Here is a 21,741-nt window from a genome sequence, read left to right on the forward strand (position 1 = left end):
CATTGATTGATTCACAGATGCTTTAGTCATAATATTCTTCCTAAGCTTCCTGGTTCACAAGTATAATGTCAGACCGACACTGGCAGCACTATATGTGCTAGAACACCCCATACTGATCCATGTTGTGCAAATCTTGGGTGTCTAAGGTGTACTTTCACTCTGAGATCCAGGAGCTTTAAAGAAAAACGTTATCCTTCCTAGGACCACGCCTCAATGCCTGTGATTATTCATCCAGATCACACCCATGTAGGAGAGCTGGTATTATTAGACTTACAATACAGCTGGTCAGAGTTAGCAAATGCACAAGGTCCTTTATAGCCAAGTGCTACATTGCAAACGTGGGTGGCCAATCAAGGTGAGCAATAAGAGATGATGTGACCAACACTGGGCCTGATAAAGACATAGACCAGGTGACTCTGGGACTACGTGGCTGAGATTTGGGTAAGATATTAGCCCAAGTTGAAAGCAGATGGATTCACAGATTGGGCGCCATGACCCCACAGGGCTTGAAGGAGAACTTGGGTTCGCCTCTTTCCTCTAAACGGATCTTTCGTTTTCTCCCTTTTCCTTTATCTTTTTAGGGGTTGGGTAGGGTCTCCGTTTGGAAGTTCTTTTACTAATGTTTTGGTTGCAATTTATCTTGTCTTTATTTAGACCTATGTGGAGGATTGTACGGTTTTCCATGCCTAGGTTGGGATGACGAGCCTTACATACATGATGCTCTATCAAGGAAGAACGCCCAGGACGTCATATCCCCTTCATATACCCCATATCTCCATTCTTGGACTATGTTAGAAGATTTGGACCCTACACTTGAGTTTGGTGTCCTGCACCTTTTGCTTTACGACTACTCTTCTTTTTTAACCCACTTTTTGCCCTTACAGTATACCTTATACTAAGTTTTTTGTTTGTTTGTTTTTACACATAATAATAATAATGATTAATAATCATTAATAATAATTTCTCACATATAGTTTTTCCTTGAATATACTATTACGGTATACTTATTTTTATGTTCTTGTTATTTGAAGGATTATATTGGTCACATTTATTTTGGTTGAGCTATGACAATCCCTATACAGGTCACTTTGATTATGCATAGTGTCGCCTCCTAGTGAACAGCAGCATAACACCCATGGTCCTGTGTCCCCCAATGAGGCGACAGAGTAATAGTCCTTATTTCCCGTCTCTGGCCGCCCAGTGTTCTGTCTTCATCCAGGCATCCACACCATCGTTGCCTCCCCTTTCTTCACCGCGGCTTTATCCTTGGTCCCGAATGGTGTGCATGCACTCACCTCCTCCCTCACACACTTCCCGACTGCTTGTGTTCCGGCGTGTGTTCCAGAGAGCGCATTACCGGAAGAGACGTTACTACGAGGGAGCAGAGGGAGTTTCATGCGCCATTATTAATTGATGGTCCAATCGGATTCTCCAATTTAGCCACACCTTTCTCTTTCCTCCCATTGATGCCAGCTTACTTAAAACCCTTGGGTCAATTCTTCTAAACACACCCCCAGAAGAAGCTGGACGCGAAACGCGCGTCGGGGTGAGGTCTTCCTACGGCTGTGCTCTAAATCATTACCCTGGTAATAGGTCTCGTTTACATCTACGCATACCTGCATGCTATTACGAGCTTTACTTTGTTAAGTAGTAAGTACATTGTGAGCACTTCTATTCCGTTTAGGTCACTTGACCTGGAGCTTAGGTATTCTGCTATTCCATCATTTTTGTGCAATTGATTTCATTATTATAGGAAACTGTAGCACAGCCCTGTGTTCCCCATGGTTAGGGTGCTCTCGTTTTTGTCACATTATCTCTAATTGTTCACCTTGATTTTTTAATATGTATTAACAAACTATTACTATTTTAATTCATTTTTCTGGATCTCTTCGTTCGAAACTGTGATCATCTAATATGAAGTGCCAGCCACTTTTCACTATCTGGACACCTTGTGGATTATTAGGTGAGGGATATTTGTTGTTTTTTTATTTTTGCTTTATTACAGGAGACGAGGGCTTCCATGAAATGGGTGTTAGGAGAGTATAACTGTGTTTGTTATTTAAAAAAAAAAAAAAAAAAGAGTAAAAGTGCCAGAATTGGCGCATCTAATAGATGTGCCTTTTCTGGGAGGCTGCAGGTTGCTGTTTTTAGTCTGGTGGGGTGGGGGCAATTTCTATGGTCCCTTAACAGACTGAGAATACCAGACCCCAGCTGTCTTCTTTAGCAAGGCTGGTTGTCAAAAATGAGGAAGACTCGACACTTTTTTTTTAAAATTATTTATTTAAAAAATGTAAGAAAAAACAGCGTGAGGACCCGTCTATTCTTGACTCCCAACCTTGTTGAAGCCCCCAGCTGTCAGTTTTGCCTGGCTGGTTATCAAAAATACAGGGGATTCCAGCAGTTTTTTCTTTGTTTTCACTGTTTATAGTGCAGATGATGGCTGACGTATACTCCCATCAGCTGTAGCCAGTGACCGGAGGTAAACTCATTACCTCACGCTGTTATTTGTCAGAGTGGGAACCGCGGCTGTCTGGCCAGCAGTAATGATTTTACCACCGATCAGTAGCGGTGTTTGCCGCGCTGTGACGCACATGACAGCGGGGCAGACACTGGATGTTTGGGCCCCCATTCAAGAGAATGGGGTTCGGGTATGGGTACTGTCCTGGTACCCGAACCTGAACTTTTTAAAGAAAAATATTCGGCCCCAATGGGAACCGTGATGATGATGAATCTAAAACGCTGCGGAATATGATGGTGATATATAACTAAAATAAATAAAAGAAAGCCGTATAAAAGTGCAGAGACTTGTTTATGCTCCTTTCTACGGAGACGCAATGATAAAGACATCGCCACTTTGTGCTGTTACGGTACAATACCCATAGACCCTGACAGATATCAGGAACACGCCGCCATGTTCTCTCTCACCTGAATCAATCCTGGCTTGTCTCCGGGCCGCACACTCCTCTATCCGCAGTTTTGGGATTCCCTCGGCCACGGCTCGGGCCATTCCACCCATCTCTTCTATCTCATTAATGAGCTGAGGTAGGACACCAATGTGTGGAGAAGAGAAGACAAAGGGTTAAAGCCACTGACCGACCAACTATGATAGAGCTGGTCTGATATAATACCATGATATAGCGCCCAAATGATGTACAGTGACTACAGTGCACCTCCATAGAACAGTCCCCAAATAATACCGCTATACAGCACTTGTGGGGGGGAATTTAGAGTAGTAAAAATGTGTAAAGGTAACGTCACCGGAGGCCGCTATTGATATTTGATGATAGAATTTAAATGGAGGTCTGTGTGCTAATGGCTTCCATGGCAGCCTGAAGCCACCTTCACTGCTATCTCTGTACTCCCCCGAGGCCCAGCCGGATAGGGGATCATTAGATGTCCTGTAGGATGCAATACTCTAATATAGAAGCATATGGTACAAGCTAATAAATGAGAGCATGACCAAGTCCACTAGGAAACCTTTAAAAAAAATGCAAAAAGAAGTTTAAAATCACATTCTTTTCTCAAAATGAAATAAAAAAAAAGAAAAAAAAGTATATTTGTTATTGCCACATCTGTAACAGTTCGAACTATGAAAAAGTATACATTGATTAACCCACGTGGTAAAGAAAAAAGTCAAAAAGAAAGTATTCTTATCCCTAGGTCAAAGCTTTAAAAACAAACAAACAAACAAAAAAAAAAAACCCTTATGTGCTGGCGAATGGAAAAATATCAAAAAGTTGAATCTTGGAAAAAGGAGAGAAAAAAAAATAATTTGAGAATGCAAAAATGGCTGCAGACGTAAAGACTTAAAGGGGTATTCCCAAGATTCTATCCCAATCTGTAAAAGGTGTAATAATAACATTAGCAAATACCTCCAATTAGAAGTTTAGGATAGTTTTTCTGATTAGCTGTGCTTCTTTCCTCATGTGCAGGCATTGCAGGACCTTAGGTATCCATGGTTACGACCACTAGCACCTAGCTGTCACTATATCAGTGGTCGTAACCATGGACAACGCAGCGGAGGAGGCTGAGGGAAGGCCCGGCTCTGCTACATGTGTACACACGCACGCGTCCTCACCTTCAGAGCCGCCTGGTACACGTCCTCGGTGAGGCACTCCATCATGTGGGACCCCCCCCAGGGGTCTGCCACCTTAGGGATCCCGGACTCCTCCTGAATGATGATCTGGGTGTTACGGGCGATCCGCGCGCTCTTCACGGTGGGCAGACCTAAGGCCTCATCAAACGAGTTAGTGTGGAGCGACTGCGTGCCCCCGAACACTGCGGCCATGGCTTCAATCACGGTGCGGATGACGTTGTTGTACGGGTCCTACCGATGTATGACAATCATGTCACCAGACACACAAAGGCATCCTAGTAAGAATATTTTATTGTCTGGTGTCTGCAGGCCCCGTGCAAAGCTATGTGTAGGCATGGCAACAGACTGTTACTAAGCAGACATATAGGTCTGCAGTGGAGCTGTGGACCCCGAACAAGAGCTCTGCATGTCAGACTATTTACATCTATGTTCATGCAATCATTATGCAGAACAGCTCTGTCTCCATCAGTGTCTACATGTGACGCTCTGAGTATTCCAGGGTCCTCACCTGTTCTGTAAGTGACCACCCAGACGTCTGGCAGTGTGCGCGCAGCAACAGAGACTTCTTGTCCTTGGGCTGGAAGTTCTTCTCAATAAGATGTGCCCACAGCCTACGACCTGCTCGCATTTTTGCAATTTCCATATAGAAATTCATCCCAATGCCCCAAAAGAAGGACAACCTGAGCGGGTGCAAAGCACAAACTCAAAGATGCAAAAAGAACACTAAGAATCCGGTATTATACCCCAGAGCTGCATTCACTATTCTGCTGGTGCAGTCACTGTGTACACACATTACATTATTGATCCTGAGTTACCTCCTGTATTATACTCCAGAGCTGCACTCACTATTCTGCTGGTGCAGTCACTGTGTACACACATTACATTACTGATCCTGAGTTACATCCTGTATTATACCCCAGAGCTGCACTCACTATTCTGCTGGTGCAGTCACTGTGTACATACATTACATTATTGATCCTGAGTTACCTCCTGTATTATACTCCAGAGCTGCACTCACTATTCTGCTGGTGCAGTCACTGTGTACATACATTACATTACTGATCCTGAGTTACATCCTGTATTATACCCCAGAGCTGCACTCACTATTCTGCTGGTGCAGTCACTGTGTACATACATTACATTACTGTTCCTGAGTTACATCCTGTATTATACTCCAGAGCTGCACTCACTATTCTGCTGGTGCAGTCACTGTGTACACATATTACATTACTGATCCTGAGTTACCTCCTGTATTATACTCCAGAGCTGCACTCACTATTCTTCTGGTGCAGTCACTGTGTACATACATTACATTACTGTTCCTGAGTTACCTCCTGTATTATACCCCAGAGCTGCACTCACTATTCTGCTGGTGCAGTCACTGTGCACATACATTACATTACTGATCCTGTACTGGTCCTGAGTTACATCCTGTATTATACCCCAGAGCTGCACTCACTATTCTGCACTAGCAGAATTACATGAAGTCACAGTTCTCACCTGGGTGCAAACTCGTCGATGGTGAGCCCGGCTGTCAGTCCTGTCCGGCAGTACTCCAGCCCATCTGCTACGGTGTAGGCCAGCTCCAGAACAGCGTCGGCTCCGGCTTCCTGCATGTGATAGCCGCTGATGGAGATGGAGTTGAATTTGGGCATGTGCTGGGGAGATAGACCGGGGGTGAGAATGTGAGGAGCAGTGATGAGATGTGGCCTAATCTGAGCCAGGAGAGGAGCCGCTCTTATGTCTGCAGATACTGAGGAGACATGCAGCTTGCTAGGGACAGTGACATGGTGGTCACCGGGCGAGCGCTATGCCTGGAGGGAAAAGGGGCCGCGCCAGTGCTGCTGGGGGATGTGTGCTTCAGCCTCTGCACCGCATTATAGGGTCAGGTAGTAGAAGACCCCCTTATCACAGTACAAACATCGCCCCCGTATCATGGAGGTCCCCTGTGCGACTTATGGACATTGCGGCCATCACACCCGCATGCTTGGTGTGCTGGAATTTAAAGGGGTTTTCCATCTTTAGAAAAGTGCACCCCAAAAGTGATATCACAAGCAATACTCCCCCAACCCCCACCGCTGCTCCGATTTCCGTGTTTTGACTGCAGTGGTGACATCACGTTAGCAGCTCACATCAACGCTGCAGCCAATCACAGAACTCAACAGAGCTCCACTATGCGCCCTTCTCCAGTGCGCGCCCCTGTCCACTACGTGCCCTTCACCACTACGCTGCACTATACACCCCTATCCAGTATGCGATCCTCAACACTACACTCCACTATGCGCCCCTCTCCACTACGCTCTACTACGCGCCCCTCTCCACTACGCGCCCTCTCCACTACGTGCTACTACGTGCCCCTCTCCACTACGCGCCCTCTCCACTACGCTCTACTACGCGCCCCTCTCCACTATGCACCCCTCTCCACTACGCGCCCCTCTCCACTACGCTCCACTACGCGCCCCTCTCCACTATGCACCCCTCTCCACTACGCGCCCCTCTCCACTACGCGCTACTACGTGCCCCTCTCCACTACGCGCCCTCTCCACTACGCTCTACTACGCGCCCCTCTCCACTACGCGCTACTACGCGCCCCTCTCCACTACGCGCCCCTCTCCACTACGCTCCACTACGCGCCCCTCTCCACTATGCACCCCTCTCCACTACGCGCCCCTCTCCACTACGCGCCCCTCTCCACTACGCACCCCTCACCACTACGCGCTACTACGTGCCCCTCTCCACTATGCGCCCCTCACCACTACGCGCTACTACGTGCCCCTCTCCACTACGCGCCCTCTCCACTACGCTCTACTACGCGCCCCTCTCCACTACGCGCTACTACGCGCCCCTCTCCACTATGCACCCCTCTCCACTACGCTCCACTACGCGCCCCTCTCCATTACGCGCCCCTCTCCACTACGCGCTACTACGTGCCCCTCTCCACTATGCACCCCTCTCCACTACGCGCTACTACGTGCCCCTCTCCACTATGCGCCCCTCACCACTACGCGCTACTACGTGCCCCTCTCCACTATGCGCCCCTCACCACTACGCGCTACTACGTGCCCCTCTCCACTATGCGCCCCTCACCACATTTTTAAAAAAAACTGGTAAATCTGGCTTAAAAACGACAAAATTCGCAAAATTTTTTCACTGCTGGCTGTGATTAAATGTTGCATTTTTATGTCAGAAAACTGGAGAATGCTTCTTGATGAATCGGGGTCTAAGGGCAGGTGCCGACGACCGAATTATCGATCCTAGTGCAATCTGACAAAACATCACATCACTCTCGGACAGATGTTACTCTATGGGCCGCGCATATGTCTAATTTTTTCTTTAGACCGCACCAGAGTAAAAAAAGAAATTGATGCATGCCAGAGTTGGATCTGATTCGGCTATGCAAGTCAATGAGAGCGTGGAAACCATCTGACTGCACTTGGGTGACATATGAGTGCAGTACGATTTCCACAGACTTACACAATGGAAAAGATGTAGACATTTTTTTCTGATGCTCAGGAAACATGTGTTCGGGCCATTCCCTATGAAGTCAGTGAAACACAACCATGTGTATGCAGCCTTACAGGCACGTAAGCGGAGCAGAAGATCGGGGTCTTGACTGCAGCCGAAATAATCACCGGGACTCCAGGCTATGGATTCCTCACCTGAGATGTGTACTGGAAGATATCGGCGATGATTTTCATGGACGGCCCTGGAGGGAATATATATGTGTTCCTGACCATAAACTCCTTCAAGATGTCATTCTGGATGGTCCCGGTCAGCTTCTCCTGAGGACAGCCCTGCTCCTGCCCTGTGACTATGAACATAGCCAGGATGGGGATGACGGCGCCATTCATGGTCATGGACACGGACATCTTCTCCAGGGGAATGCCATCAAAAAGCATCTTGGTGTCTTCTACTGTGTCGATGGCCACCCCGGCCATGCCCACATCTCCGTGAACTCTAGGGTTGTCAGAGTCGTATCCTCGGTGGGTGGCCAGGTCAAAAGCCACGGACAACCCCTGCTGACCGGCTGCGAGAAAAGCAAGGGGAGAAAAACCAGGAACCAAGAGATTCGTGAGCGAAACTTGGAACAGAGCCTCAGACCCTCACAGCTACACAATCCCTTGGCTGTGTTCACACATCGCTTTTTACGCTGCTGCCCAAACCCGAACTCTTGGCAGTAAAAAAGCAGAAGACAAAAAGCAGGTTTTGCTGCAGTTTTTGGTGCGTTTTTCAGGATCTCAAAGTTTAGCTTTGCTTCCACCACACAACAATGAGCAATACAAAGTGTTAGGCCACTAGTATAAGACGTAAGTTACACCAGAACATTTTTTGGGAAAAATGTGTTCAAATTATTTAGGTGGAAAAGATTTCTAAAGTCTGAAAAAAAAGTGACTATTCTGAATGAAAAAAGTTCATAAAACAACAACACAGAATTGCAAGTGTAAAAGGAAGGGAGGAGGGGAGCTGAACTGGCCAGGCATTGTCTACCTAAAGGTACCTTCACACGAAGCGACGCTGCAGCGATAGCGACAACGATGTCGATCGCTGCAGCGTCGCTGTTTGGTCGCTGGAGAGCTGTCACACAGACCGCTCTCCAGCGATCAACTATGCCGAGGTCCCCTGGTAACCAGGGTAAACATCGGGTAACTAAGCGCAGGGCCGCGCTTAGTAACCCGATGTTTACCCTGGTTACCAGCGTAAAATCTAAAAAAAACAAACAGCACATACTTACATTCACGTCCCCCTGCGTCCACTTCCTGACTGACTGAGCGCCGTACAGTGAGAGCAGAGCGGTGACGTCACCGCTGTGCTGCTTTCACTTTCACTTTGCGGCGCTGAGTCAGAGGAGAAAGCAGACTGCAGGGGACGCAATGTGAGTATGTGCTGTTTGTTTTTTTTACTTTTACGCTGGTAACCAGGGTAAACATCGGGTTACTAAGCGCGGCCCTGCGCTTAGTAACCCGATGTTTACCCTGGTTACCAGTGTAAAATATCGCTGGTATCGTTGCTTTTGCTTTCAAACACAACGATACACAGCGATCGGACGACCAAATAAAGTTCTGGACTTTAGTCAGCGACCAGCGACATCACAGCAGGATCCTGATCGCTGCTGCGTGTCAAACGAAACGATATCGCTAGCGAGGACGCTGCAACGTCACGGATTGCTAGCGATATCGTTATAATGTCGTTTCGTGTGAAGGTACCTTAACACAATAGTAGGGCACTGAGCTGGGCTGGCTTTATTTACATTTGCACATTGGTAGGGCATTGTTCAGCTTTACACATTGGTTGGACATTGTTTACTTTCACAAATTGGTAGGGTATTGAGATGGTCGTGCATTGTTTACTTAACACATTGGTAGGGCATTGTTTACTTAACACATTGGTAGGGCATTGTTTACTTAACACATTGGTAGGGCATTGTTTACTTAACACATTGGTAGGGCATTGTTTACTTAACACATTGGTAGGGCATTGAGATGGCCGGGCATTGTTCAACTTTACACACTGGTAGGGCATTTAGTTGGTAGGGCATTGTTTACTTAAAGGGAAACTGTCACCCCCACAGGTGTTTGTAACTAAAAGAGCCACCTTGTGCAGCACTAATGCTGCATTCTGACAAGGTGGCTCTTTTCATTTGGGTCCCTGGCACTGCTGAAAGAATCGTTTTTGAAATTTGTCCCTCATACTGTGAAATCGCCACAGGGCAGGTCTTTCCCCCGTAATCCAGATGCCTCACAGCCATCAGTCATGGCCTCTACGCACCGGGCGCCGCCTCCTTTTCCTTCATTAGCGTCCCTGGCGCCTGCACAGTTGTATTTTTTTTCGGGCATGCACAGTTGCGCTGCCCTTCGAACTTACAGCGCAGGCGCCAGGGGTACTAATGAAGAAAGAGGAGGCGGCGCCCAGAGGCCATGACTGATGGCTGTGAGGCGTCTGGATTACGGGGGAAAGATCTGCCCCCGAGGCGATTTCACAGTATGAGGGACAAATTTCATAAACGATTCTTTCAGCAGTGCCAGGGACCCGAACTAAAAGAGCCACCTTGTCAGAATGCAGCATTAGTGCTGCACAAGGCGGCTCTTTTAGTTACAAATGCCTGAGGGGTGTGACAGGTTCCCTTTAACACATTTGTAGGGCATTGAGATGGCCGGGCATTGTTCACCTTTACACATTGGTAGGGCATTGTTTACTTTTACACATTGGTAGGGCATTTAGTTGGTAGGGCATTGTTTACTTTTACACATTGGTAGGGCATTGTTTACTTTTACACATTGGAAGGGCATTTAGTTGGTAGGGCATTGTTTACTTAACACATTGGTAGGGCATTGAGTAGGTCAGGTAGTGCTCATTTTTACACAATTGGCAGGGCATTGAGTTGTTGTGAGCACTGTTCACTTTTACACATATCACTAATTTAATCAAACTATACTAATACTTACACCCATGGACATATGAAGATATCAAGACATTTTGGATTAAACTTGGGAAAAAAAAGCAAAAATAAATGGGTTTCATATCCTGTATTTTTTTTTTCATCAAAAACTGATAGCAGCATTTTTCCCACTTGCTCATTGTGTTCAAGACACTGAAAGAATTGAGTTTCAAAAAACACAGCAGTTTTCCAATTCAGTCAGGAAAAATAAACCAAGTGTGTGCATGAGACTTCTGAAATTTTATAGCTTTTGCTGGTACTGTAAAAAGCAGCTTTTAATTTCCATTAAAAAAGCAACATGTGAACCTAGCCTAAAAGAGGTTTTATAGGAAAAAAAAAAAAAAAAACATCTTTAGGCCTCCTTTGTACTTCCTGATATTTCTGGTACTGGAGAAAAACAGTACTAGGGCTATCCATGTACGTGTGTCATCTGTATGCACCATCAGTATGACATGTCCTGGAATAGAATAGTAAAAAAAGGGGGAGAAGCCAGCACTGCTTGTGGTCAGAACGCAAAACACAAAGTGTACATGCACATATTGATTTTTAACTGCTTTTCAAAAATGAGACATTTAGCAAACAATTGATCAATTCTTTGAGCCACCCGGCCACTTCACGGCATTCTCATAATGGGTCAGTCCTACGTTTTTTATATTCGCTGTGCCATTACTGCCTCTAAAAAGCAAGACCACATTAAATGCAAGCTGTACCTGAAGCATTTCTGAATCACTCCCATGGCACCCCTCCTTTGCTTTTACATTGGTATGTGGCTGACCACCACTGTGGCCGCGCACGCTGGGTTACGTACGCCATTCTTTCTGTGTTCACTGTGATTGATAGGCTGCTGTACACACACACAGCAGCCCTGCCTTAGGCTCTGTTTATTTGTGCACCTGTGTCTCAGCCTGTCTCACCCTTTATCCGTGGTGCTGGTTGGGCAGTGTGGGGGTTAAACCTGAAATATCTATGTCCAGACCTGGTCAACCTTTATCTGCGCTTGCCCTTTCTGGCGCCATGGGAGTGATTCAGAAATGCTTCAGGTACAGCTTGCATTTAATGTGGTCTTGCTTTTAGGAGGCCTTTATGGCACAGCGAATATAACAAACGTAGAGTAGGACTGCCCCATTATGAGAATGTCGTGACGTGGCGGGGTAGCTCAAAGAATTGATCAATTGTTTACTAAATGTCTCATTTTGAAATACAGGTAGAAATTAGTATGTGCACTTTATGTATTGCGTTCTGACCACTAGCCGTGCTGGCTTCTCCCCTCTTTTGCTTTTACACTGGAATAGAATGCAGAATAGAAATGACAGATGTTTAGGTGTTTGATGTGCAAAGATAGATTGATTGATAGATAAATAAATAAATGTCAGAGAGATATGCAATATACATGTATTCCGCTAAAAATATAAATGAAAAAAAATGGTGTGGGATCTCCCATTAGAATAAAGAGCTAAGGGAAAGCAGACAGATAAGAAGTCTGGTTAGGGGTCAATATCCATGGCAGTTCCCAGCTTATTAATAACAGCTCACAGCTGTCTGCTTTGCCTTTACTGGTTATTAAAAATGGGGACCCCTAAATAAAAATAATGATGTGGGGTCTCCCCTATTTTTTAATAACCAGCAAAGGCTAATCAGATAGCTGCGGTTTGATATTAATAATTTGGGAAGGTCCATGGATATTGGCCCCTTCCCAGCCTAATAAAATCAGCCGTCAGTCGCCCCAGAAATGGCCCATCCTTTAGATGCGCCAATTCTGGCGCTTAGCCTCGGCTCTTCTCGATTGTATGGTGCACAGGCAATCAGGGTTGTGGTTTTGGGGTTGATGTCAGCTGTAAAATGTCCTCTGATACCAAGCCCAGGGGTTAATAATGGAGAGGTGTCTATCAGACATCCCCATGACTAACCCTGTATCAAAGGACTTTTGTATGTGTGTGTATATTTCTTTTCACTATGGGTTTAGTAATGGAGGTGTCTTATAGACGCCTCTCCATTACTAAAGGTACCTTCACACGAAACGACTTTGTAACGATATCGCTAGCGATCCGTGACGTTGCAGCGTCCTGGCTAGCGATATCGTTTAGTTTGACACGCAGCAGCGATCAGGATCCTGCTGTGATGTCACTGAATAAAGTTCAGAACTTTATTTGGTCGTCCGATCGCCGTGTATCGTCGTGTTTGACAGCAAAAGCAACGATACCAGCGATATTTTACACTGGTAACCAGGGTAAACATCGGGTTACTAAGCGCAGGGCCGCGCTTAGTAACCCGATGTTTACCCTGGTTACCAGTGTAAAATGTAAAAAAAACAAACAGTACATACTTACATTCGCATCCCCCGCCGTCTGCTTCCCACACTGACTGAGCGCCGCAAAGTGAAAGTGAAAGCACAGCACAGCGGTGACGTCACCGCTGTGCCCTGCTACTGCCGGCGCTCAGTCAGTCAGTCAGTGTAGGAAGCGGACGCCGGGGGACGCACATGTAAGTATGTGCTGTTTGGTTTTTTTACATTTTACGCTGGTAACCAGGGTAAACATCGGGTTACTAAGCGCGGCCCTGCGCTTAGTAACCCGATGTTTACCCTGGTTACCCGGGGACCTCGGCATCGTTGGTCGCTGGAGAGCGGTCTGTGTGACAGCTCTCCAGCGATCAAACAGCGACGCTGCAGCGATCGGCATCGTTGTCGCTATCGCTGCAGCGTCGTTTCGTGTGAAGGTACCTTAACACCTGGGCTTGGTGTCAGTGGACATTGCACAGCTGACATCAACCCCAAAACCATTACCCCGATTGACAAGGTACCAGGGAAACTAGAAAAGCCGAGGCTAAGCGCCAAAATTGGCACATCTAATGGATGCACCATCTCTGGAGCAGCTGCGAGCTGGTATTAGCCTGGGAAGGGGCCAATATCCATGAATCTTCCCAGCCTATTAATATCAGCCCGCAGCTGTCTACTTAGCATTTCCTGATTATTAAATACAGGAGGGACCCACATCACTTTCTTTTTTAGGGTCCACTATTTTTAATAGGCAGTAAAGGCAAAGCAGATATCTGGGGGCCAATATTAATAGGCTGGTAAGGACCACGGATATTGGTCCCTTCCCAGACTAATAGGCCCAGCTTACAGCTGTCTGCTTTCTCTTGACTGGTTATTAAAAATAAGGGGGACGCCCACATTTTTTTCATTTATTAGCTAATATATGTACAATCCACTACACATGCAGTGCACCTATTGATGTCCGTGCTGTCGGGAAAAAAAGGACATGTCCAGGTGTGGGTAACACAGACATGTGCGCAGCCCAATAGATTAAAATGGGTCTACGTGTGTCTCCAGTACATGTGAAAATTGTCACCACACGTACTGGAGACACCGATGTGTGAAAGGAGTCTTAGGTGGCAACATCTCGAGAGCCATAACTTGTTTACTTTATCCGTCAGCACTGCCTGATCAAGGCTTGTGTTTTTCTACAGGATGCAGTCAATTTTTCATTGCTACCATTCTGCGATCCAGGCGATATAATTTTCTATTTTGGGGGCTGGAAGCTCAGAGACGCATCCAGTACACTATTCTTTATCCCGCCATCATTTACTATGCGATAACATTGGTAATTTTACTTTATTCCTCAGGAGCCCATCATGTATTGGTCTTATGATTGTTGGGATATAAGGAGGGCCACTTTATTGCCTTTGGCAAATGCTTATGATTGACCTAGGGGGTCTTTATGGGGTCCCTGCCTGCCAAATTAAAGCATCATGAAGCGCCGTGGCAAAATGATGAAATATCTTAACTGGCCAATGTAAAAGCAGAAAATGTTGGTTGCTAAGAGGTTAATCTGCCATCCAATAATACAGAACGTCTGATAGTCCAGCATTTGTTTCTATGAGCGAACTCCATTGTAAATGTCTCCTTACCCTTTATGTTGTCCCTATAGAACTTGTTGCTCTCCTCCACGGTGCTGAAGCCGGCGTACTGCCGGATGGTCCAGGGCCTGTGTGTGTACATGGTGGGGTACGGGCCTCGGGTGAACGGGCTGACCCCTGGAAGCTCCTCGGGGAGGTCCGTGGTGTCCCTCTTGGTGTACAGAGGCTTTATCACTATCCCCTCCGGTGTGTGCCATCTTAGGCTCTCCGGATCTTTGCCTTTCAGCTGCTTCTTGGCCAGGGCTGCCCATTCTGGATGTAAGGTTTGATGGCTCCGGGCAGAAGTGGGGCGACCGCTGCTCACAATGATAGGACCAGGACAACGGTTTCCGCAGATCTTTGCCCACAGCAGAGGCTGCACTCTCACCCGCAGCATGATCCGAGAACCAAAAGTCACAGCAGGTGCAGCTGACAAAGGAAACAGACGGTATCACTACACAGTGATGAACGGGGCTGCCGGCCCTAAGCTACAAGTCTGCAGTCACTGCATCTGTCACTCTATGTGACCGCAGACATCCTGTGAGGATTCTCCAGTGCTGGCGGTGATGTGACCCTCCTAGTACAGCGTGCATGCGGTCACATGCCGACTAGACATGCGCAGCCTCGCTGAATGCAAGTGTAAAGAACGATGCTGGAGGCGTCTAGTCAGCATGTGGCCGCAAGTGTGCAGATCACAGAATTAGGGTCACATGACCGGCCGCTACCAGCCCCAGAGAACGAAGATTCACAAGTCTGCAGTCACATAGGGTAACTGCAGACTAGCAGCCTAAGACAGGATCTGAAAAAAATGGGAAAAATTGCAAAAAAAAATTTACATAAAATATTAAATAGTAAAAAATATTAATAATAAATAATAGTAATAAATATCAATAATGATATATAATAGTAATGATAATTTGCTCGTTTCGCCCTGATCTGTGACTATCAGTCGTTTGATGCCGCGGTGTGAGGACTTGTTTTTTGCGTGGCGGAATCATGTTTTTATTAGCTCCATTTCGGAGTACTAACAAGGTGGAGGCACCACACAAACGCACTCTACCGCCATTTTATGACACGTTTTACTTGTACCATAAAACTGTATCTAGGCTACATCCACCTTTGTCCTTTATGTTATCGCTCCGCCACATCCAAAATGAAAAATAAAAGAAACTCTGCAATTAATCTTCATTACAAAAAAAAAAATAATAATAAAAAATCTGCCGCTTGGTGTACACAGCTCCTATGCAGACCAATGTGTCTCCACAGTTACAGACTACAAACAACGAGGATTTCATCGCTGTATAATAATAGATTTTTTTGTAGCAGTTTCTTCTTTACTTTCTAACTAAACATCTCATGGACGTGTATTAGAAAGCTGCAGAACTTTGATCGGTCTTGGAAAAATGGAAAATCCCTTTAAAAAAAGTGAAAAACGGACGTATCATCGGAAAGAAAGAGTTGACGCAAGAGCTTGCAATCACCTCGGTCTGGTCACTAAATACTGCGGTCAGTGACCCATATACACCTGTGACATGTACTAGTCTGCAAAGATACACACTTGTGCAATGCATGACCCCTGTGTCGCCCCCCATATGTCTGGACACTTAGATATAATGGGGTCTGGCGCTCACACTGTCCGGCCCCTGTAACAAAGCACAGAGGACACCACTCTGCCATTCTCACCTTATGTCCTGAGAGCTGCACAACGTCAGGAAACTGGATAGAACTACAAATCCCGGAATGCTCCAGTCCACTAAAACGTCACTTCCGGTGTCCAGTTACTTGCGTCACCTCCCTGAGAACGAAGCCCGCTGATTGGGTTCCGTCTAAACACACCCACTCCTGGGTAGACATGTCACGTGACTTGTCTGACTGTTGTTACCATGGCAGCCAGATGGCTGATTGTGCCTCAGTCATTAATACAAATGCAAATTATGTAAATTAATAGACGTCTTGTAAGGAAAATGGGTTCAGACTCGGCTCCTCTCAGTGAATGCCTGCAAAATACTGTGCACAATATACTAATGGCCGTCATGGGGATTGGCACAGTGTATCCCAGTGTGTAGTGTGCTGCAATGTATACTAGTGAAGAAACAGCATTTTTAGCATCATTTTTATTGCACTTTGCAGCATTATGTTACAATTTAATTATAACTTTCACGCCACTTATCATTTCCGTTTTTTTATGTTTCCTATAATATAAAACGTGTAAATGTCAGCCGTAATGTCAGTAAATTTCCTTGATCCTGGCATTTGATTATCCTGACATTCCGATAATCCGGCACATGAGGCAAATGGTGACTTTTACTGCACAAAATTCATTAAAAAAATCGATTGCTGATTAATCCCAGATGGCGACGTGAAATCCCCTCCTGACATTTAGGACGAGTTCAGACATCCGGTCCATGGGGACGAGGGTCTCCTGACACAAATTCAACAGCCTCATATCTGCCTCATATCTACGCCGCTGTGTACGATACCGTAATATATGGACGTCCGAATTCCTACTAAAACCCCTATTTATTAAATGGTGATTCTAATTTATTATAGGAGAGGGAATAATTTACTGTCCGACAGCTGTGACCCTCAATGATTCAGAGAAGGGGGCTCTACAAACAAGGGCTCTGCAGAGCTTAGTCTAGAAGGGGACAGAGGTGCACATGTTCAGCCTCGGAGGTGCACATGCTCATCATCGGAAGTGCCCATGCTCGTTCTTGGAGGTGCACATGATAATAATAATAATTTTATTTATATAGCGCCAACATATTCCGCAGCGCTTTACAACTTATAGAGGGGACTTGTACTGTACAGACAATAGACATTACAGCATAACAGAAATCACAGTTCAAAATGGATACCAGGAGGAATGAGGGCCCTGCTCGCAAGCTTACAAACTATGAGGAAAAGGGGAGACACGAGAGGTGAATGGTGACAAGTGCTTTAGTTATTTGGACCAGCCATAGTGTTAGGCTCGGGTGTTCACATAAAGCTGCATGAACCAGTTAACAGCCTAAGTATGTAGCATCACAGACACAGAGGCTATTGACTGCATAAAGTGTATGAGAACATGATTATGTTTTTTTTTTTTAATTTATTTATTTATTTTTTTTATTAGGCCACACAGGGATAGTTAGGTTAATGCGTTGAGGCGGTAGGCCAGTCTGAACAAATGCGTTTTTAGGGCACGCTTAAAACTGGGGGGATTGGGGATTAATCGTATTAACCTGGGTAGTGCATTCCAAAGAATCGGCGCAGCACGTATAAAGTCTTGGAGACGGGAATGGGAGGTTCTGATTATTGAGGATGCTAACCTGAGGTCATTAGCGGAGCGGAGGGCACGGGTAGGGTGGTAGACTGAGACCAGGGAGATGTAGGGTGGTGCTGAGCCATGGAGTGCTTTGTGGATGAGGGTAGTTTGTACTGGATTCTGGAGTGGATGGGTAGCCAGTGTAATGACTGACACAAGGTAGAGGAATCGGTGTAACAGTTGGTGAGGAATATGATCCTGGCAGCAGCATTCAGGACAGATTGGAGCGGGGAGAGTTTGGTAAGAGGGAGGCCGATTAGTAGAGAGTTACAATAGTCCAGACGGGAATGAATAAGAGAAACAGTAAGAGTTTTTGCAGAGTCGAAAGTAAGAAAAGGGCCAATTCTAGAAATATTTTTGAGATGCAGATAAGAAGAGCGAGCCAGTGATCAGATGTGGGGGGTGAATGAAAGCTCGGAATCAAGGATGACCCCAAGGCAGCGGGCATGTTGCTTGGGAGTAATGGTGGAACCGCACACGGAGATGGCAATGTCAGGCAAAGGTAGGTTAGTAGAGGGAGAGAACACGAGGAGTTCAGTTTTTGACAGGTTCAGTTTCAGATAGAGGGAGGACATGATGTTAGAGACAGCGGTAAGACAATCACTGGTGTTTTCTAAGAAGGTCGGAGTGAAAGCCGGAGAAGAGGTGTATAATTGGGTGTCGTCAGCATAGAGATGGTACTGGAAACCAAATCTACTGATTGTTTGTCCAATAGGGGCAGTATACAAAGAGAAGAGGAGGGGGCCTAGGACTGATCCTTGAGGAACCCCAACAGTAAGGGGAAGGGGAGAGGCGGAGGAACCAGCAAAACATACAGTGAAGGATCGGTCAGAGAGGTAGGAGGAGAACCAAGAGAGAACGGTGTCCTTGATGCCGATGGAGCGGAGCATAGTGAGGAGGAGCTGATGATCCACAGTGTCAAATGCGGAAAGATCCAAGAGAATTAGCATGGAATAGTGACCATTAGATTTAGCTGTTAGTAGGTCATTAGAGACTTTAGTGAGGGCAGTTTCAGTAGAGTGTAAAGAGCAAAAGCCAGATTGAAGAGGGTCGAGAAGAGAGTTATCTGAGAGATAGCGGGTAAGACGGGAGTGGACCAGGCGCTCCAGGAGTTTAGAGATGAAGGGAAGATTAGAGACAGGTCTATAATTAGCGGCACAGTTTTGGTCGAGGGAGGGTTTTTTAAGTAATGGATGTATGATGGCATGCTTAAATGAGGAGGGAAAAATACCGGAAGTGAGGGAAAGGTTGAATATTTTTGTTATGTGAGAGGTGACAACCGGGGAAAGGGACTGGAGGAGATGTGACGGAATGGGGTCACTGGTGCAAGTGGTCGGGCGAGAAGATGCAAGGAGCCTGCTTACTTCTTCTTCTGTAACTGGTTCAAAGTCAGAGAGTGAACTAGATGCAGTGGGGGAGGGAGGACAGTGCCTGGTATGAAGAGATTGGGAGATGATTTCCTGTCGAATGTGGTCAATTTTTTCTTTGAAGTAATTGGCAAGATCGTCAGCGCGGAGATCTGTGGTTGGGGCCTGCTCTCTTGGGTTGAGTAGGGACTGGAAAGTGTCGAAGAGACGTTTAGGGTTATTGGACAGTGAGGTGATGAGGGTGTTGAAATAGGTTTGTTTGGAGAGGTGAAGGGCAGAGTTGTATGTTTTTAGCATGAACTTATAATGGATGAAATCTTCGGGTAGATTAGATTTTCTCCACAGATGTTTGGCGCACCTGGAGCACCGCTGCAGGAAACGTGTTTGCAGTGTGTGCCACGGTTGTCGCCGTCTGTGTCGAGTTGCTCTATGTATAGGAGGAGCAGCTTCATCCAGGGCACTTTGCAGGGTTTCATTGTAATGAATGTAATGATAGTCCTCAGAGGTGCTCATGCTCTCATCGGAGGTGCACATGCTTGTTCTCGGAAGCGCACATGCTCGTCCTCAGAGGCGCACATGCTCATCATCAGAGGTGCACATGCTCATCCTCAGATGTGTCCATTGTCATTATCGGGGGTGCACATGCTCGTTCTTGGAGGCGCACATGCTAGTCTTCAGAGGTGCTCATGCTTGTCCTCAGAGTGCTCATGCTCGTCTTCAGAGATGTGTAATGCAGGTGTCTGAATACAATGAACAGAGATCATGAGGCAGAAACAGCCAGGGGTTGATATATTGGTATTTTTATACAACAATAACTTCTAAACAATTAGGGTTAGTAAATATGCAATTTAACAATATAGGGAATCAGAACAGGTTGTGAACAAGCTAGAATGTCTCTCAGTACTTAACGTTAGCGGTGCGCCCAGTCTTGGGAGTCTCCACGTGAGTCAACAATCGACCCCCTTCCAACCTGTAATCCTAGACCCAGCCGACCCCGCTACCGCAGGTGATAGCTGGAAGTGATGGCCCTGCTCACTCGCACAGTTCCTCCTCTCTCGCAGGCGTGCCTCTCCTGTCGTAGGTGTTGCACGGCTCTTTTCGGCTTGACCGTCGGCGGAAGTCTCTCAGGCTCGGGGCAGAGAGAACTGGGCCTCAGCTCTTGACAGGCGTAGTCGGATCATGGAGGTTTGACTAGTGCAGATTACGTTTTTCCAGGTGGTGACCGACACCTGGGTAGCACAGACTCCCCGCTGAGGCCTGTCACGTTGGTCTCAGTGGTGTCTCTGGGCCACGTCTGCCCCGCTCTCTTACGTGGCACCAAATCTCCCCGTGGTTGGGCGCACAGGGAAGTCCGTACAGAGGGTCACCTGATCTGGTCCAGCACATATGTGTCATTGTTTACTGGGTTCTCGGGTCAGGTAGATGCAGGGTTAACTGGGATGGCCTCTTTCTGGGTCCTCGGAGGCTTTTTATAGCCTCTCTGTGAGGTCAATTCTTGTCCTTTATACTCTGACCCTTGGCTGAGTGTGTCTGACCCTGGTGTGCCTCGGCTTTGTGCATGTACTATTGTTTGTCTATTTGGTTTCTGATCTGGTTCCGTCCCTGTTGTGATTCCTGCCTGCCGTTTCTGTTTTTCTATTGCCCGTTCTGGTTTACTGATCTCTTCCTACGTCCTGACTATTCTTGTGACTGCCCCTGTGTTCTGCGCCGACCTCTCTGTGTATGACCTTGGCTTGTGTGACTATGTTTTTTCCTGTCACCCCTTTTAACATCCTTGGGGGTTCCTATCTTTCTTACACTTTCTCCCAGAGCCGATGCAGCCCCGCGCTGCAGGCTCAAACAACGGTGCTAAGCTCCGCCCACCCCCTCTGACACATGGTCACCTGACTGCAGGTCCTGTCTGCCTTCTCTGGAGAGCGGCTAGCCCCTGCAGCGCCGCTGCTACCCCTCTCGCTCACAGCTCCTTGGTGTCACAAGGCTGTCCCCAGCACCAGTCGTCCAGGCTAACCCCCTGCGCAGCCACCGGTGAGTGCCCGTCAGGTAGCTGGTCCTGACATTATAAACGACCGTTACAGTTTTTTTTTTTAAGGAAGGAGATTTAGAAGTGTTTTCTGCATGGATCCTATGCAGGCATTAGCGGATCAGGTGAAACACCTGACGCAAATGTTCCAGAAATTAAATGTGGAGCAGCGCACAATGGCTCAGACCCAGCAGCAGTTGGTAAATACCGTACAGGGGTCTGTCGCTGTGGGGTCTCTGGTTACTGGTGGTAGAGATGTGTCGTTGGTATCTCCTGAATCTCCAGTAAAACTGCCCGACCCCTTCTCAGGGGATAAAAATGAGTTCAAAGCCTTCAGGGAGGGGTGTAAACTTTTTTTCTCCCTGAGGCCTCGTTCTTCTGGGGACGAGTTCCAGAGGGTGGGGTCATTATTTTCCCACTTCGGGGGGCTCCACAAGCCTGGGCCTTTTCTCTCTCTCCTTCTTCTCCTGAGAGGATGACTGTTGATGCCTTTTTTTGGTGCCCTGGGCCGCATCTATGATGAGCCTGACAGAGTCAGTATGGCTGAGGACGTGGTAGTGAGTGTTCGGCAGGGCAAACATTCAGCTGAGTGGTTCTGTTTGGAGTTCCGACGTTGGG

General features: G+C 46.8%; 1 protein-coding gene across 2 annotated transcripts in view; it reads right to left on the reverse strand.

Annotated features, from left to right (window-relative positions):
- Positions 1 to 16,177, reverse strand: part of MMUT (methylmalonyl-CoA mutase) — a 59,490-nt gene extending 43,313 nt beyond the window's left edge. For both annotated transcript variants that reach the window (XM_077291578.1, XM_077291579.1), the window contains exons 1-7: positions 16,113 to 16,177; positions 14,442 to 14,858; positions 7,756 to 8,123; positions 5,597 to 5,754; positions 4,605 to 4,776; positions 4,079 to 4,327; positions 2,926 to 3,037 (exon numbers count right to left, since the gene is read on the reverse strand). In XM_077291578.1, the coding sequence (XP_077147693.1) occupies positions 2,926 to 3,037; positions 4,079 to 4,327; positions 4,605 to 4,776; positions 5,597 to 5,754; positions 7,756 to 8,123; positions 14,442 to 14,826 (1,444 nt within the window). In that variant the 5' untranslated portion in view covers positions 14,827 to 14,858; positions 16,113 to 16,177. The remainder of the gene's footprint in view (positions 1 to 2,925; positions 3,038 to 4,078; positions 4,328 to 4,604; positions 4,777 to 5,596; positions 5,755 to 7,755; positions 8,124 to 14,441; positions 14,859 to 16,112) is intronic.
- Positions 16,178 to 21,741: the final 5,564 nt, after the last annotated feature.

The sequence above is a fragment of the Ranitomeya variabilis genome, chromosome 2 (genome assembly GCF_051348905.1).
Source record: "Ranitomeya variabilis isolate aRanVar5 chromosome 2, aRanVar5.hap1, whole genome shotgun sequence".
NCBI classification, from domain to species: domain Eukaryota; kingdom Metazoa; phylum Chordata; class Amphibia; order Anura; family Dendrobatidae; genus Ranitomeya; species Ranitomeya variabilis.